This window comes from Pholis gunnellus, assembly GCF_910591455.1.
Source record: "Pholis gunnellus genome assembly, chromosome: 22".
In the NCBI taxonomy this organism is placed as follows: domain Eukaryota; kingdom Metazoa; phylum Chordata; class Actinopteri; order Perciformes; family Pholidae; genus Pholis; species Pholis gunnellus.
The window spans coordinates 11,472,702-11,490,780 of record NC_136549.1 but is presented as its reverse complement, the minus strand read 5'-3'; the positions used below and the strand labels follow the sequence as shown (position 1 = coordinate 11,490,780).

Genomic DNA, 18,079 nt, shown 5'->3' with positions numbered 1-18,079 from the left:
CTTCCTGCGGTCAACATAGTGTGGTTGAACTCTTCAGTAGTGTCTCTGTTTGTCCTGTCAGGAGTTTAAAATGTCTTCGTAAAGACTCGAACACACAGACACACTCTCTCCACCTCTCGACATCCCTCTCAAAGTAAAGTTTTTAGTCTCATTGCCTCTCTCGAGTGTGGGAGCACGTCCGTTATCTCTTGACACATCCGGCAGAGGACATGTGAATGTTACCCGCTCATTACACTGTACGTAACGGGGCGTGGGCGCTGCTTCTTCAGAAGGTGGTGTCCGGGGTGTGGGCAGGCCTCCCCATCCTTGACTGGGCTCAATCAGCAAGGTAATTAAAAAAAAAAAAGGCCAACTTATGCCACGCCACAGTGACTCCGGTGATTAAAACGACACCTCCGCTGTTTCCAACAACAAACCACCCGGCCTCATCAAGAGAAGGAGGGGAGGAGGTGTGTGTGTCATAGGGCTTCTGTGATATGACTCTAATAATTATGACTCTCTAGTAATTTTTTGCGCCAATTAGTTTTCAGATAAATGCAACAAAGTCTCATTTAAGTTTGTGACCAGGTCGTCGAGTGTAGTTATTGTGAGAAAGGACGTTCTTTACATACTTTCCATCTTCACTCGTTAAGGAGTGTGTGTGTTTGTATTGACTGTATTTTTATTGTTGCTCCATAGTCAGTCGCTACAGTTATCATTTTCATTCATGGCTGGCCCTCATCACACAACAATAATGTCAGTTGACATTTACTCAGGTATTTAGTGTATAAACTCTCCTCGCAAGGTCACCTCTCAGCTTAATATGTACCAAGCTCCCCAAGTATAATGAAGGAGATGGGGAAAAAAAAGTCAACTTGGACGATTCATCAAGCGCGCTCTTTTTAAAGAAAAAATAAAAATGTGTGATGAACGTGAATCTCGTTAAAAAAAGTTGCAAAGTTCAGCCCAATTGTGAAAGGGTAGGACCGTAATGAGGCGCGCATTGATTATTAGCGTCCACCAGAGTTGGGTATCGAGTGAGGTTCTGAGCAGGTCGGCTGTCTCTAAATCACAGGCCTGAGTCAGTATGTGTGTGTGTGTGTGTGTGTGTGTGTGTGCTGATTACACTATAGTCAAGGTTGAACCTCCTACACCTTCTCCAATGCGTTATAAATATTCATAGGCCTGAGCCCACACACTGTGCTGGACTAATAGCCTGCTTAAAGATGTCTCCCAGGTGAAGCAGAGAGAATGGGAAGAGGAGGAGGAGGAGGGGAGGCAAAGGAAAACGACGGGAGAAGTGTGCGTGACTTCGTGTGCATGCATAAATGCGAGTGTGTGTGAAACTTGTGAAATAGATCACTCTGCTTTTGAAACGGACTTTTCCTTGTTCTCTTGTGAAAACGTGAAATGATCAGTTTTGGTCCTTTTTCATAACACGAGATTGAATTAACGGGACAGAGTGTGGAGAAAATAGAAAATCCAAAATGGCACCTGCCTGCCGGGACTGGAGGCTTGCTCTTGCCACTTTTCTTTTTTCTTTCCTTCTCTTTCCGATGTGAAAGGTGTGCGGTGAGCTAGAAACGTGAGGAAGTGGTAATGTTACAGATTATGCCCTCCACGCGGGTCCTGGGGTTAATGAAACTTCTGATGAGAAACGCAATTTGCCTTCGTCTATTATCTCCACTGCCAATAGCCTCTCCTCCTCTATGGGTTCTTCCACAGGGTTTAGTGATTGGTGGGAAAGGAAAGGAGGGGGGGGGGGGAATGACACAAGCACGTCTAAAAAGATGATGAGTTTTTAATCTTTTTAACATTTACATGTCCTACTCAGGATTGACACTGGCTCTGTCGATCTGGAATTGTCTCTGACCCGAACCAGCTTCCCTCAAGGACCCCAGACGGTGTTTATCATATCAGAACCTGTTCTCCGGCTGACCCTGCGGGCCTGCTAGCTATCTGAAGCCTCTCTCTGCGGGGCTGGAGAGGAGGATGCGGTGATAAATGACGAGTTGCTTGGGCTCGTCTGAACTTGGGAGGACTTTTTTGAGTTTTACTTTTAACAGTGCACGGCTAAGGGCTTCTATATTTTCAACGTAAAGCGTGAGATCATTTAAAGGGCGGTTGATACAGAATTGCCAGTCGTACTTGACGGAAAAAGTTCATAATGGCAGGATTTGACCTAATGTTATGACACTAAGGGAATGACCATTGGTGCATTCAGACATTAATGTGAAACACGAAACAATATGATATTCATACAGTACATTGTTGAGTCTTTAGACACCAGACAGTTCTCTCGCAGGCACCTAAATTATACATTTCTGAACATCTCACCAACACAGCAATATTTCTGTAGACGGAAGACAGTCATAGCATTTCATCTGATGTTATATTTATTTTCCCTATATGGCGGAGTCAAGATCGCAGCCCAACAGGTTTGTCTCTACGTCGTAGTTCTTAACAGAGTCGTAATTAGACTCTCCTCTGCAGTGGGATCAATGGAGCTTCTGAGTGCTGTCAGACATGATGGATATTATTTTCCCACCCTCTGGACAGTTAGGTGACAGCAGTCTCTGTCTTTTGAGGATGCACCGTGCAGCAGAAAAAAAGTTGTCGACTGTCAATCACCGCCTCCGCTCGCACGAGTGTCTCCTCTGAAGCCGACCGCCACGCCGAAACCTCCCGCTGCCGGCTGCCTGTTCGTTCTCCTTACTGTACCCGACAGTTGTTATGCTGTGACTTCTTGTCTTGTTTTGTTTGCAGCAGAAGAGGCTTTAGAGGTTGGATGTCAGAGACGGGAATAAGTTAACTGTAGTCTGAGAGCAAATTGGGTGTAATAACGCTGCTGAGATATTTGTGTATCCATGACACTAGTTGCATTAAATTAAGCCACGTCAGTCAGATCACCAGTATCGCTTATTTTGTATTTAATTTGTTACATTATTAGTGGACCATCATTTTAGTCTTAACAAAGATTAGAATACATCAAAGGCACTTTTTAGACAATCGCAAGAAAATTATATTCCTTTTAAAACCAAATTCCTTTATTTTGCTACCGCTGCTGAGAAAATATCAATTTGAAGCCAAGAACTGTCGAGCTAATTGTTTTTCTTCTTCTCTCCCGAGGAGAGGTTTGTCGAGTGTCGTCTTTCTGAAAAGCCTTTTTAAAAAGATTTCCAGGTCAACTGGTGAACAGGCTTTGGGCCGTGTAATATTAAGGACATTTAATTAGATTAAGATGTGGATCTGTATTTGGGGCTTGTAGATTATTACGCTTTCTTTTGTCAAAACGATGAAACTTAACTAGATTTAGGCTTTACAAATCATAATTATAGCTAATGGAAAAAACCAATAACTTCACATTAACATATATAGCTGCAACACCAAGATGATGAGAAAGAAATGGCGTTGCACATTTTTAGGTCTTAGTGTTGATCTGATTCAGTTGGAATTTGATTGTGTGTGTGTGTGTGTGTGTGTCCACTGGCCTGCTGTTACCACATGTTACCAGGTAATAATGGACTCTGACAATAGGGATTATCCTATCTAACTAATGCAGTGGCAGAGTAATCTTGACACACTCAGACACCCCCCTCATCACTGCAGTGTCGCAGCACACCGCATGGCACTTCTGTCTTCAGAGCACGTTTTGGTCCGGCGTCTTTACTTTCATGCTTAATTACCTGCCAAGATAGACTGGCGGAGACATGGGATCATGCATGTATGACGTCCCTGACATGAATATATGTAGATAGAGTGGCGCGGTGCTGGGATTTAAGTGTGTGTGTGTGTGTGTGTGTGTGTGTGTGTTTGTGCAATATAGGCAAGTTTCTGTATTTTACACCTTAATATCTAAGGGCCTTACTGTTTTTGCAACCTGAGGGAAAGGATTTCGGTCCCACCTCTCTTCATTCACAGCTAACAGAGAGAACCTGCTCAACTAGGGCTGCAACTTACTATTATTGCACATCATTATTTGGTGTGTTGAAACATCAGAAATCGGTGCCAAATGTCGCTAGTCTCTCAACATTACCAACCCTAGCTTTATCAAAGTAGTCTTCGGTAATTATTCTAGTCGTTGCAGCTCTAGCAACATCCCAGACCAATCTGCTCCAGCAAAACATACACTTCTCAATCCTAATCATATATAAAGTCTTCATTTTGAGCAACAGATTTTCTGATTTCATGCAGATTTTCCAACACCTGTTGGAAAAATCCCTAATTTCTCTTTACTCTCTTTACTTTTTTAGAAAGTATGACCCAATATGCCTGTTAGCAAACAACAGCTGTTTACTTAAAACCTTTTTCTTTTTCACTAACTCTCTCTCTCTCTCTCTCTCTCTCTCTCTCTCTCTCTCTCTCTTGTCTTTTTGTCCCCAGTTGATGAAGAGGCCCTGAGGAAGAAGATCACTGACGAGCTGTTTAAAAGCTTGGAGCAGGATAGGGCAAAGGCAGAGCAAGAGCTGCAGGCCTGGTGAGACACACACACACACACACTCTCTCTCACACACTCTTTGCTCCTCTTCTCCCTTACCTTCCGTCTTCGGATCATGACAGATTGAATCAGGGTACCGCACCTTGTGTCAATTCCTGGTCCACGATTTCATTAGAAACCGAAGACATTTCCTGATGTGCCCGTTTCCCCCCCCCCCCTTTCATTAATATGCAGAAAGGTCAGCACCAGCCTTTTTCCGATCCCCGCTGTGTTTCCAATCTGCCTCTCTTCCGAAGCACATCAGCACTTTTTTTTTTCTTTTTTTCCTCCCTCCATCTCTGCTTCTCCTCTCCTTCTCCGGATCAATTAATCATGCCTGAGAAAGGAGGGCGCTATCCTGAGGTAATTTCCTGGGTGTTGAGTGGGTGATCCATTAGCCCTGCCTGATAGAGAAACACACCGTTCATGTCAGAGGTACCTTTCTCCTCTCCCCTTCTTCTCTCTGACCCTAAAGAAGCAGGTGCACGTGCCATAATGTCCGATAATGGCGTTGCGCCCCCACTTTAATAGTCTTGGATGATCTCCAGCAGACTCTGGTGAATGAACAACTGTGATTAGCCACTAAACACACTCTTGTACTGTATGGGGGGGGCGGGAACACAACCTTTCCATATCCAGGAGGAGGTAGTGTTAGCCTAGCGATTAGCCTCCATTTTGAGGCTCATTCAAGAAGAGAGAAATTAACAAGTGGTTTTGAGAAATCATTTGTCAATTGATTTTTATTTTTTGTACGTAGCTGCTTCCTGCAGCTCACTTATTTATGTCGTTTCAGAGCAATAAGTGCCGCAAAATTACACCCTCCCCGCGATTAACTGAATTCACGGTGGTTCAAGCCGCGTTTCCTCTGAAGAAGACTTAACGGAATATGAAATGGTAAATAAACAATAGTTTGTTTGCCAGCACTTTTGTGTGTAGAAGCATATTTATATCAGTTGTTAATGTGGCCTCGTGTGCCGTTTGTTATTTCTTATTTTGTCACATTATTTTTGTTCTATGTCTGTTTTTTGTGTGTATGTTTGTGTCCATTTTCCAAGATAATAGTATATGCAGGCAGTAATACATGGGACAGCCATCAAGATGCATTCTGGGATTTAAGTGACAATCAGTGGTATTAGAAAATAAATCAAAGCATGACACAGAGACACTGAACATAAAACTTTTCCTTTTTTTTGGCCTCAGCAGTTGAACTTTTCTATTCATTTGTAGTCATTTCAGTTAAAGGTGACTGGTGCTCTCTTTTAATTGAAATAGATGAGAGGAACACAGAGTCGAACAATAATTAAATTGCGATGGTATTTCACCTTCCCACAGTGCAGGCAGTAATTACAGAGTTGCGGGGTTATTGAAGGCAAACAAGGCGACGTGATTGCGGCCTTCGCTGTGTTGGAAGACTCGGCAAGGAAACTGAATGGCTGTAAAATTGAAATGAAAATCAAAGCTCAGCTAACACGACTGCACAGTGCCACACTAGTTGTAGAACCCTGCAGTGTAACTGCTGCACAGCTTGAACACAAGGAAATGGAGGAACGTGTGAACCCCCAGGTCATCGTGCAAAAACACACACACGCAAGAAACATGAGGCCAACGCCTCAAGGTCATGTTCAACCCCAAAAAACATAAACAATTCATGCATGTTATTTCACAATAGAATAAGAGTCAGCTAACTGCCAAATTAGTGCTGAAGAGCTCCCGAACGCTTCAATCTGCTTGTGTGTTAAATGTTATTTCCACGCTATACTTTATAAATCCTCCATTCTAACGAGGGCCCTTTGAGCAACAGTGGTGTTGAGAGTATGGCAGTATTTCTTCTGTTTGGCTTCGGGGCCACAAATGAACTCCAAGAGATCTGGCTTTGCATGTTTGCGCTCTGGTCGGAGTGAAGAAAGAGCTCTGCGACGAGTTCATTTGGGTGCAGCCTAAACTCATTTGTATCAAGGAGCGGCTGCAGGGAGCAGATTTGCCTCTGCCACTTCTCTGTGAGGCATCAGAGCAGAACGACTCAGAGGAAGAAGAGAGAAGGAAGGGACGAGGGGGGAGATAACTCTTGGACCATCCCTGTCCCTCCTCCCTCGACCTAACTCATCCCGTGTCACCACTCGATCCGGTTCTTCCTCTCTGGGCGATTCTCTCCAGAGTTCCTCTACCTGTCCCTCCCTATCTTGTCTTCTTATTCCTCGCTCAGCACCTTCCTTTCTATCTTCTGTGTTTCTCCAGCCAATCTCCATATTTTGTCTGTTTCTCAATCACCCTTCTCTATTGCTCGTTCTACCTCCTTCTCTCTTTTTCATGTCTTCTTCCTCCCTCCCCTCTCCATCAGTCTCTCTCTCCCCCCCCGTGCATAAAATGCATTTGTTTGAGTGTCCAACTTTAACACTTAAAGGTTAGTTGTTGTGAAACTTCTGCCCATTATTTCAACATGTTGTCAAGCAGCTTGTGTTGGCAATATAATTGTGTGTCAGACTTTTGAGTGGGAAAGCTGACCTTCTCGCAGAGCGTCTGTCTTCCCGTTACCCAGCCGGCCTGTTAAATTCCTTATTGCCCCCAGGTCAGACGCAGGCAGATAGTCCAGTTTACATATTGTTTGTTTATTTCTTTTCTTTTACCTTTTGTTCACACAGAAATACAAGCACTGTCGCACACAAACCTCCAACTCATTTATACAGAGTTTGTTATTAAAAAATCTAAAATGTATTTCCCCTGAATCCAACCCGAGTTAGCCAGGATTGTGTCTGGGGAGTTATGATTCTTCCTTCAAAATATGTATGTATCAGCAGCATTGCTAGCGTTCTCTCACTGCACTTGCACTTACTATTTTAGTAATCCAACTATAAAGCACAGAATCTGTTTCTGTCTGTATGTCAAGAACCGTCCATCCCATTCACTTCATGCGATGCATATTGATGGGGACCCAAAAAGAGAGAGCAGTGGTACATCTAGTGCAATTTAGACACGCACACACTTTGAATAAACAAGCTAACAGGCTCTGTGCAGCCACGGGGGCGGAGCTTCAGGGCTTTGCAGACTGACTTAAAGCATGCACTTCTTCACAACACCCTAGATATCACGTAGAATACCAGAGCAGTCCGCTAATAACCAGCTGCTGAACCCGAGCATCCAGCTACTGGCCATCTAGTACCACCTTAACAACCCTGCGAAACACCTGAGTAGACGCACGCGTGCATCCTCCAGCTTCAGCTGTAAACATTTCACGCCTTGTACATTTTCCTGTGCTGCTTTTTCCTACTTGTGATATCTATAATGTAAAATATGTGCGATATGATCGTTTTAATGTTTCACTACCTGCATGAATAGATTTAATTCCCCAAAAAGCAATTTCTTCCAATTTCTGCTTCCTGCCTCTCATAAGCCACGGTCATATACACACACACACGCGTAACGGAGCTGCCGTCCCCAGCGTATACGGCCGCTTTGAAGTGTCGGTGAACTGTACATTTAGAAAAATCCGCTGCTTTTGAAAAAAAAAAGATATGATCAGCATGTTCAGTACTGTAGCCTGCTGCTGACCTGTTCAGTAGAACAGTAATGGTTATTGACTCGATCTCCGAGCAAATCTACCGTCTGTGGCTCGTCTATTACTCGAGCTGGTCTTATGCAGAACAGATGGTATCAGTTGGAGGGAGTTCAATACAAACTTGGAGTCATTTCTCATATAATTCCAGTGTTTAAGCTCCATAACACACCCTGTTAGCTACACAGTATAATAATACCCATCAGGCCTCTGGGCTCATTCCACACCAGTCTTTGTGTTCTGCCTCTTTAAGTGAATGAAATGTTTGTCAGCTGGTAGTTTGAGCTTTACGCACGAGGTATGATATTTGAATAGACGACAGCACAGGTGAGAGTGACAACGATATCCACTTTTTGACAGTGTGCTTGCTCGTAGCACTAAGAACATCGCGGTTGTGGGCAAATTAAAGGATTGCAAAACAGCTTTTTATGTTCCTTCTGCAGAGTGGGGGCTTCTCTCAATCCATCTTCTCCCTGTTCTGTCCGTTGTTCCCCACACACACTTAATTATAACACGGCCTCTGCATTTCATAGCAGTCCACACTCAGATGTGGTGCATGTGTGTTTGTGTGTGTGTGTGTCATGGAGAGTGCTTGGCTCCATAAAATATTCATGGGCAGCATTCAGCGACATTATTCCTAACATCAATATTGCATTGAGCCTTTAAATGCCTTTTGTTTCAAGGCGCTTGGGTCGAGTCCGCACAGGTCTGTCAGAATCCATCCCGCCAGGCAGACGGGTAGACGGTACGTTACCGAGACACACCTGTAGGCGACATTAACAGGGTGAAGAGCTGAGGGGAGAGACGGAAACGAAAGGTAGAAGACGTGTGTTTATTTGTGCGAGGGTAATGGTATTTGAAATGATTCTCTGTGGAGTAACAGGGGATGATGGCTTAATCGATTTGAACCGGCTCTTGTAGTGTTGAGCTCTCGTCATTTTTCACCATGCCTGCATTTTCCCTTTGTTGATGCCCTGACTATAGTCACTTAACCCAAAGTAGCAGTATCGCAGCTACTCAACCTATGAATTTTTCATCTATAAACTGCCACAGATCTAATCTCTCTCAGCTTTAAAGAATAGTGTCCTAAAATAGCTTAGAGTATTTTCTGTTCAGGGTCATCTCCTGAAAATACAGAGTCACTCTCAGGCACCCCACTCCTTTTTTCGAATGAACGGTACCTCACTGTCTTTCCAATGCGTCTGTTTCCAAGGCTCGACCCACTGAGCCGTCAAACAACACAGGTTACTGGGCCACGATTATCCACACTTTATATCCAGTACTGGGGCCAAACATCATCCACTCATCCTCTGAAAATGTTTTTAGGTGCTGTCTTCCCCCCTCTCTCTCTGTCTGACTCCATTCTCCATCCTCTACCTCAAAGCCCCCCCCCCCCTTTTCCGGCCCAGTGCCAATCTTCTACAGTCGAATGAAAAATGCGTCCAATATCCCAGGGACAGGGCAATAATGAGTGGAAAGCAATAGAGGTGAAGCAGACAGATAGCATCCGGCTAGTGATAGCAGTCTTTGCTTGGGTTAGCACTTGTGAGGAAGTCAGTCGAGGGGACTTTTTTTTTTGCAAGGCTGTCTATTTTCTCCCCCTTTCTTTCACTTGTCCAGGTTGTAGCTTTTGGTCGCCATACCATTGACCTGTTTCAGTTCAATTTCAGGTGAAATAAAGCTAACAATTGATTATTTTTCAACCATTTCTTTGAATCCGCATCAAAATCACGACATCTTGGTATTTTTTTTCCCTCCTTTCTTAATTAGTATGGTTCAGCTTTGCCTCACTGTCTGTCATGTCTGTTGTTCCGTTGCAACAACCGAACGGGTAAACAAAAGGAGCTTTTTGCACTCCGGAGTGTCAGTGTTGCTGACAGGTGCGTAGGAGAATGCCGGTTGTCCTGAAAACATCTGCACACATTCAGCACTTGAATAATTGAATGAGTGCAGACAAAAGTTTTTGTGGCAAAGCCTCATCAGGCACGGCCTACATGAATTTGCTTTGGCAGAATGTATTAGTTTTTCTCGTACTGTAGTAATAATTGTTACTATAAATATACTGTACATCTGCCATAAAGGTCTAAATACCGTGACACAAAAGGTCAACTGATTGCTAATGCTCATCCGCACGAGTACCGACAAAGTCCGTTTCTAAACAAAAATAGCACCTACGCTGTCTCTTCTCTGTTATAGTAGCAGCTGAAGCTTCTTGAGTAAAGGTAGCTTAGGTGCATTAGCAGGGCAGGCAGGCAGGCAGGTGTTGATTGTGGGGAAATGGTGAATGTAAAAGGCCATTAGGCCCTGTGTGTGTGTGTGTGTGTGTGTGTGTGTGTGTGTGTGTGTGTGTGTGTGTGTGTGTGTGTGTGTGTGTGTGTGTGTGTGTGTGTGTGTGTGTGTGTGTGTGTGTGTGTGTGTGTGTGTGCGAGGAGTCGGAGCCCGATGATGGATGGAGTGTGCTGACGTGTGCAGCCCACTGGACTGTGAGACTGGACATGGCTGGTCTCTCTCCGTCTCCCTCCATCTCTCTCTCTCTCCCACTCTCAGCCTCACTCCCTCTTTGCTTCACTTCCTCAGGCCCAAACATGTCACGTCGCCACCGCTCACTCTCGCTCCATCCTCGCTCCATCCTCGCTCCCTTTTTCCTGTCTTTTTCACCTCCGTCTCCCCCCCCCCCCCCCCCCCCTTTGCTCCCTGACATTTAGTGGTGTTGCAGGGCAAATGGCAGCTTTAAGACATCAGACATATTTTTATTAGACATACCCGTCATCTGCTCGAAGCCAAAGGCATCGGGATGGTGATCAGTGAGAGCGGGCTGTCCATCACGATTGCTCCCCGTCTAAATGTTGAGTGTATTCACAGGTGAGTGGAGGGATGAATGAGATTTAAAAAAAAAAAGAATAAAAGATGAAAACCTTTCACACTGAGGGATCAGTGGGAGTAATAATATAATATCAAGAAAAGGAGAAGAAGCCACATGCCACGCGCTTGACAACCAGGGTGAGCGATGCACAAACCTGATGAGTCATGCATTTAATAATGAGTGATCATTAATGCAACAAAAAGTTTCCTACCTTTTTTTTTTTTTAAAGCAATTTTATAAAATAAATTAAATAAAATAAAGTAAATAAATAAATTAAAAAAATAAAATAAATAAATAAAATAAATAATAAAATATGATAAATAAATAATGGAAACAAATGTAATTCAATAATTCACCATTAAATAACTATTGTAGTTTCCACTGTATGCATCATACATAAACTGATGAATTAGACCTTTAACAACTGATGGATAACAGACGGTTTATTTGAATCTAAAGGAATTTAATATTGAAACGTTTCAGCTATCTGGGGAATAGATCACTAAACCAGTCACTGTCAGGCAGCTAACTTCTCATCAAGGCTGTCGTTCAACGCCGTCTCAGGGTTTTCCTTCAGCAGAAGTTTATTAAAGATCCTCGCCATCTTTACTCAGTCTGTCATAATTCAGTCAGGCGCTCGCTCTGTCTGCTCGTGTGTTTATTCTTCCTCATGCCACCGCTGTTTGATTCCTAGCAGAGGAAGACTTTCAGCGGTTCGGGGAGACGTTCCTTCTCTTCTCCAATCAAGCACGCTGTCGCCGACGCCGGGTAGGGAGTGCGTTGCTAGGCAACTATGAGAGCCCAGTGACAGGGTTCAAATGGTGGTCCTGTATCTGCAGAGAGCGAGCTGCCTGCGTCTACGTCAGGGCTCCACTGGGCTGGGGGGAAACGGTGCTTACGCTGTCTATTAATGATATTCAGATTCCTCTTAAATGTCAATTTGTCCATTTCTTTTTTGTTTTGGACTTCGCAGTGTTTCCCCCTCTTTTCAAGCAGTGGAATACCACGGACATGTGTATGGATGACATTAGGGTTGAAAATCAATATACAATTTGTGGCCTACATCTATGCTTCATTAGCACTGCACTTGCATTTGTGAGACACTGCAACATCGCAGCATGCAGGCACATGAACGTGGGTGTTGCCGTAAACACCAAGACACTTAGATAAATAATGCTTACTATCTTATGTCCCCGAAGCCATTCACTACCTGTGTTTAACAAGATGATCTTAACATTTTGAGCACTATAGACCTGTGGTTTTTCAAAAGCTTTTAGTTTCAAAATTGCACAACTTGCCAGAAAGAGCTAATGGTTTACCATACAGTACGTAAAGACACGGGGACCTCGGCCTGCAATGCAGCAGACGATGCACAACATACTGTGGACAGCATAATATACTGTACACTAAAAATTTGAGTAGCAAGTCATGCATTATAGAGATAGCTGTAGGAGAAAGAATAGTGTGTAGCACATATATATATTGTAGTGTACAGTGAGGTGCATTCTTCTTATTATACCCTGAGTGCAGGTTACATGAGGTTGTGCAGTGGTTTTCATGAACGTATAACGTTTAGAAAATGGGTAAAAACGTGTTTTAATCATGTGAAATGTTGATGCTCCACAGGGTTGAGGCGGAGAAGGCGCGAGCAGCAGCCCAGGCTCAGGACGATGCCCAGTCCACGGTGCAGGGTGAAGTGTCCAGGATCCTGTCTGTGGAGCGGGCCGCGGGCCAGGAGAGCATCCAGCAGGCTGTGATAAGAGAGCGGATCGCCACCGAGGACGAGAAGCTCCGCGCTCAACTCTATGTAAGTCTGTTTTCTTTTAAAACTAACACGTGCGTTGATGTACGGCGCGCTATTGTGAACTTTGCCATTTTATTTCATCTTGTAAAACTGTTTTATACGTTTTCGCGCGCCACACTATCAAACAGACATTGAGCATTTTAACTGCCCGACTTTGCGAGCGCGGACTCGCCGATGTGAGCGATTTTTACATGAAGACATGTCTCCATTTTACGCTCGCACGTTGCTGCTCTATCACGCAGACACACGGGGGTGATCCTATTTGCTGTAATCGACAGGTCACGCCTGCTACAGTGACAAATGTCAGGGCTGTGAGTGTTTGAGCATCGCTTTGAGCAGTAGTACGTATAACTGTCTTGACTGTGTGTCGACACACACTCTCCCTTCACACACATTATTGTCAAAGCTTAATCTACATAATGCAAACTCAAGGTGCAGTTTAAGTCGATTCTAAAAGAACCCCTCTGTGCTGTATCCACATCTTGTGGTTTGATATGTTTGTCCTCCTCCATATCTCTGCACGTTCACCCTTCAGTATTCTGAAAGCTACCTTCATTTTGGGCGGCATGTGTCTTTATTTCCTGTAAATTGCCCTCGTAAACATTGTCAGATGAGCGTTCCTTAACACACACACACATACACAGGCAGCAGTGTATTGTTTTCAAAAAGAAAACACATTTTCCCTCGAGTGCGGCTGCTGTTTACAAACCTATGCTATTGATTATATAGCTCATTTCACACGCTCATCGCCGTAATAGAAAAATGAATCATTTTGTAGAGAGAGAGAGAGGGATGGAGGGATGGAGGGAGAAGGAGCGGAGCGTTGACGTGATTCCATGCCGCAGGACAAGTGTGGGATCCCTCATTTGGAACGGCGATCCAAACGAAAGGGAGGGAAAAAAAAAAAAAGCCGGCGAGGGAGACACATGATGTCAAGTGTTATTCCCTTCAGCATCTGAGAAGAAAGCCGTTGCAGTTGTCGGTTTTCTGTAATTTAATTTGTTGTTTTTCATCAGGAAATAGAAAGGACAAATGGTGGGAGGAGGGGGGGGGGGGCGCAAGGGGGGGCGTGTTGCACCTGCTTTGTATCTGCAAGATGTGAGCAGCACTGTGGGGGGGAGCGGGTCCTACTGAACTGTCACAGGAGGAGAGTCCTTGTGCGTGTCATTGCCTGCACACTCCCGAAGTACCGACTCCTTGTACTTAAGAGAACTTTTCCTCCGGTGCGCCGCGAAGCTTTTGCTTGTGGGCCCTGGGCTAACCTCCGGGCCATTACCCGCCTTTGAGACTACAGACAGCCGCACTGCAGTGGCGATGCATTCAGTATGTGACTGAGCATACCGACACAGTCATATACAGTCCTTGCTTCATTCTCTGTCTGTAACTTATATTTCACACACACACACGCGTTGCAGCAGGAGTTTTTTTTTTTTTACTGTCACAATTGTGCGAGCGTGCCCGTGCGATAATTTCCTCAGTTTGAGCCTACGTCTGGAGTTTGCTGCAGTTTTAATAGAAGCCGACAGGTTATCAGTGGAGGCACAGTGCCGTTCGCACCACTCATGTAATTGTCAAGGCAGACGCTTCCACACAGCCACAGTTCCTTTCAACTGGAAATGGACTTTTCCCTTTTTAAAAGGCAGCCTCTCGCCCAAGACGCCCCCCCCCCCCCCCCCTCCATTGTCATTTTAGTCTGTTTGTCCGCTACCCACGGTGAACTCATCTTTGATGAAACATAACACATGTTTTAAGGTCTTTTGTGTGTGTGTGTGTGTGTGTGTCCCTGTCTCCTGTCTGTCTTTTTGTGTCTCAGTGTGAGACTTTATTACTTTTTACTCCAAAAGGAAAGAAACAAGAGCAGAATGATGTAAGATTGTACTCAAAATATGCACAAGTTACCCAGCAAATCCCATTTATATTTACAAGCACATCAGCATCGGTGATTGGAAGGTGAAAGTGGTTCCGATTGCTGGGCAAAGTCAATAAGTTGATTGAGAATAGAGCTGCAGGGGGAGGTTGTGGTTTGCTGTACTAAGCACATAATCTGGTGGCTGATAGAGCTTTCAGAGGTGATTTGTTCAGTCCTTCTCCCAGTAAACCTGTTAACACCTCATGTATTATCTTATAGGCTACACCGTTGGTGTCCTTGAGCAATAATCACGATATGAGATTAAGATTAACTCTTTTTATTCTGACGGTCTCTTTTTTTTTTCTCCATAAAATATTAAGCTCGTTGGCTGAATCTCACTGCACAAAAAACAGTGTGCTTCACCCGTATGATGATAGTGAAAAATATACTTTCAATCAAATATGAACTCATAAAATCTTCTTGTGGCACATTATTCTCTAGTACTGAAACAAGTGAGAGTGTTTTGGAAACTGCTGGATTTATCTCTGCCCACTAGCAGCTTTGGTGTCAAAAGAAATTATTTATTTTTCAGTTGTGGGGAAGTGAAAAAGTTCAGAGGGCGTCTACTACATGAGTAAACATTGCCACCGTCATCCATCAATCTGTCCGTCTTACTCTGGAGGACTGTTTGTTTTCTGTTGGTTTTAATAAAGACAGAAAAGAGAAACAGAAAACAGGGAGAGAGACACGCGGATGTCACGCAAGAAAATGTCCCCAACTGGACTTTGTCAAGGCCACGGGGAAGCTCTGGAGGAGTGATTTTTGAAATATGAGCCGCAACGACGGTGTATTGAAGCAGGCTGCTGTCTCAAACTATAAGGTCATCTGTAGGAAATAAGGAAAAAGACATTGCTTTCCTGTAAGAAAGAAAAATCGAGTTCTGCAGGAAGGTTAAATATTAAGTCAGAATGTAGTGTTGTTGTTGTGTCTGTGAATTGACCTGAGCCTCTGCTCTCATGTTCATTGCCACAGAAATAACATTTGTCTACTGCAGCTGCTGGTGTGTTCTTTGTCCGGCGTAGTATTGATTTGTCCTCCTCATTAAGATACAGGTCACGGTGAGCAGCAGAGGACCCCATACAGTCCCCCCGTCCCCCCGTCCCCCCTCTACTTCACACACAATGAGAGCGGTGCTGTGAGCGGTTATGCCTCCCCACGCTCGCCTATAATGACCATAACCTGCGCAACCATAGCTGCACCAATTACAGCGACAACCCAATCGGGAGAATTGCCCCGAGATGTGGGGTTAGACCGGGGTTAGGGTGGCGTTTAGATATCATTGATTTTTACATTCTGATTGTTATTGTGTACCGCTTCTGACTCTTGCCTTTTTAAGTGCTAAAATAAGATGAAATATATCGTAAACCTTTTAATTTCAGCATATTTTAGGAAGCTATAAAGAACAGTGTTTTAGATATAGCCATTATTGGACCACAGGAGAGTGGTCTTCTCCTGTACCAAACTATTTAAGGCATCTAAAACTTGCCATTTAATGCGATGTAGTGTTTTTTAATATCATACGCAGGGGTGTCTAGTCCATCATAGCCGGGGCCCCTGATGGTTCCCACCACCCTGCTGGGAGTGCTTGTCCTTCAGGCTTCCCCCCCCCCCACTAGTCACTCCTCTCCCTGTCAGGCTGACTGGCAGCAGCCACCAAGTCCACCAGTAATTGAAACGTCACAGCGGTGTAGGCCGGGGCTGTGTGTTCTCACTGTTGTTGGGTTCCCGGGGTTCTGTTGTCTGAACATGTTCAGTGTCAGCGCTCACACATGTTCTGCCACCGCAGTAAAAGAAAGGGGAACAGCGGCGCGCAACAATAGCTTTCTGGTATTTAAGCACAGCGGTGTAGTTGCGTGTTGTTTTCGCCTCTTTGCGTTCTTTCATTGGCTGTCGGTAGGATACAAAGCAAGCGGACTGAATTACTGTTTGAATGACATTTAAATGAGCCTTTGACGGTCCACAGTTTTTGTGAAGTTGTATTTGTCATTTTTTAATTTCAGTCTTTATTCTGATTATGCCTGCTTGTCCGAGCTTCACTTCCGAGATCACAGTGGCTGCAAATAGCAAAGAGTCGATCTCAAATTCACAGGAAAAGGAAAGAGGAAAAAGTCTCAACACCTAACACTGATTTGTTTTGTCACCAACACACTTGGGAACCCACTAAAGACGCACCGTATCTTCTCCTCATGTGGTCGTTGAGAATCATTTCTCCATGATTGTGATATAATGAGCAGCTTGCTGTGGAAGAACTCTTGATTGTTGGCTTTGTGTGGTCAAGATGGCCCCATCGAAGGAGTTACTTACCACACTCATGACACAGAAATAAACCCTTAATTAGAGATCAGGTCAATTAGTGCTTAATTTACCAGCAACTTCAATTAGGAATCTGTGATTCCTCTGCAGTGGATACTGGCTGGAGTCGAAGCGGAAAAGAGCAGGGGATGAATGAGCTCAATATAAAGATAATGGTCTTTATGCGCTGACAAATGATGCGTTTTGACAGTGAGATATACTAGCGCGCGAGTCATGCACTCATTCACAGTCCACAGCCATCTGTCAGTCCACACATCTGCCTTTTAATGAAATCACAGACTTCTGCCGTCCCCTCGTTTGATTTTCAACGACTCTGTGCTCTGCGGAGCCAAACTCGCCCAGTGGCCAATCAATCACCGGCCACAGCGTTTCACCGAGACAACCGGCTCTAACCCGAGGCAGACTTTTCAATCAAACCCAGAGTCATCAATCTTTTCCCGAGCTCCAAAACAGTGGCCTAGGCGGGGGTCTACCTGGCGGCAGTGGTTCCGTCTACTGTTGGCAACTGGTCGAAAAACACTCAGATCTTACGTTTACTTTTTCCTTTTGTTGAGACCTCAAGCTCACACGGCATACGGTGTAGAAATATGCAACAGAAGAGGATGACCAGATGTGTCCAAGTTCCTGGATAACCGAGAAACACAACGAACCAGATATATATGCCTTTGAGATATAGAAAACGTTAACTCTTCTATCACGAAATGTAAACGCCATAATTCATAAATCACAAGCATGACTATAGGCCTGTGTACAGCTGCTCTTGAAAAGGTTCTTTTTGGATCAATCGGTGAAATAAAAGCCTTTCTTTTGATTTTCTGGTCCACTTCCTGTAGAAGCAACAGGTGGACCTGGCATTGATGAAGAGTTTGACTTGATGGGGGGGGGGGGTCCCTCAGCAGATCAATATTGAAGGTACAGCCTGTTGGTAGTTGAATGGACCTTCTTTACAATAAATATCAATGGAAAGAAACTATTAATCAACATTGATACTGAAGTTAGTTCAATGTGAAGGAAATGGTTGCTGATATGGAGATGAGGCCTAATAAAAACAGTGCTGATGTCTAGAGCAGTGTTCTACCCATCAGTCTTGTAATTCATCATGCTTTTGTTGCTCCCTCTGTTGCTATCTTTATCTCTCTCTCTCACACACACACACACACACACACACACACACACACACACAC

The 18,079-nt window shown here is 44.3% G+C and overlaps 1 protein-coding gene across 2 annotated transcripts in view; it reads left to right on the top strand.

Moving 5' to 3' along the window:
• Positions 1 to 18,079, top strand: part of chchd3a (coiled-coil-helix-coiled-coil-helix domain containing 3a) — a 55,718-nt gene that overhangs the window by 2,679 nt on the left and 34,960 nt on the right. For both annotated transcript variants that reach the window (XM_079183971.1, XM_079183970.1), the window contains exons 4-5: positions 4,363 to 4,456; positions 12,496 to 12,676. In XM_079183971.1, coding sequence (XP_079040097.1) covers positions 4,363 to 4,456; positions 12,496 to 12,676 — 275 coding nt within the window. The remainder of the gene's footprint in view (positions 1 to 4,362; positions 4,457 to 12,495; positions 12,677 to 18,079) is intronic.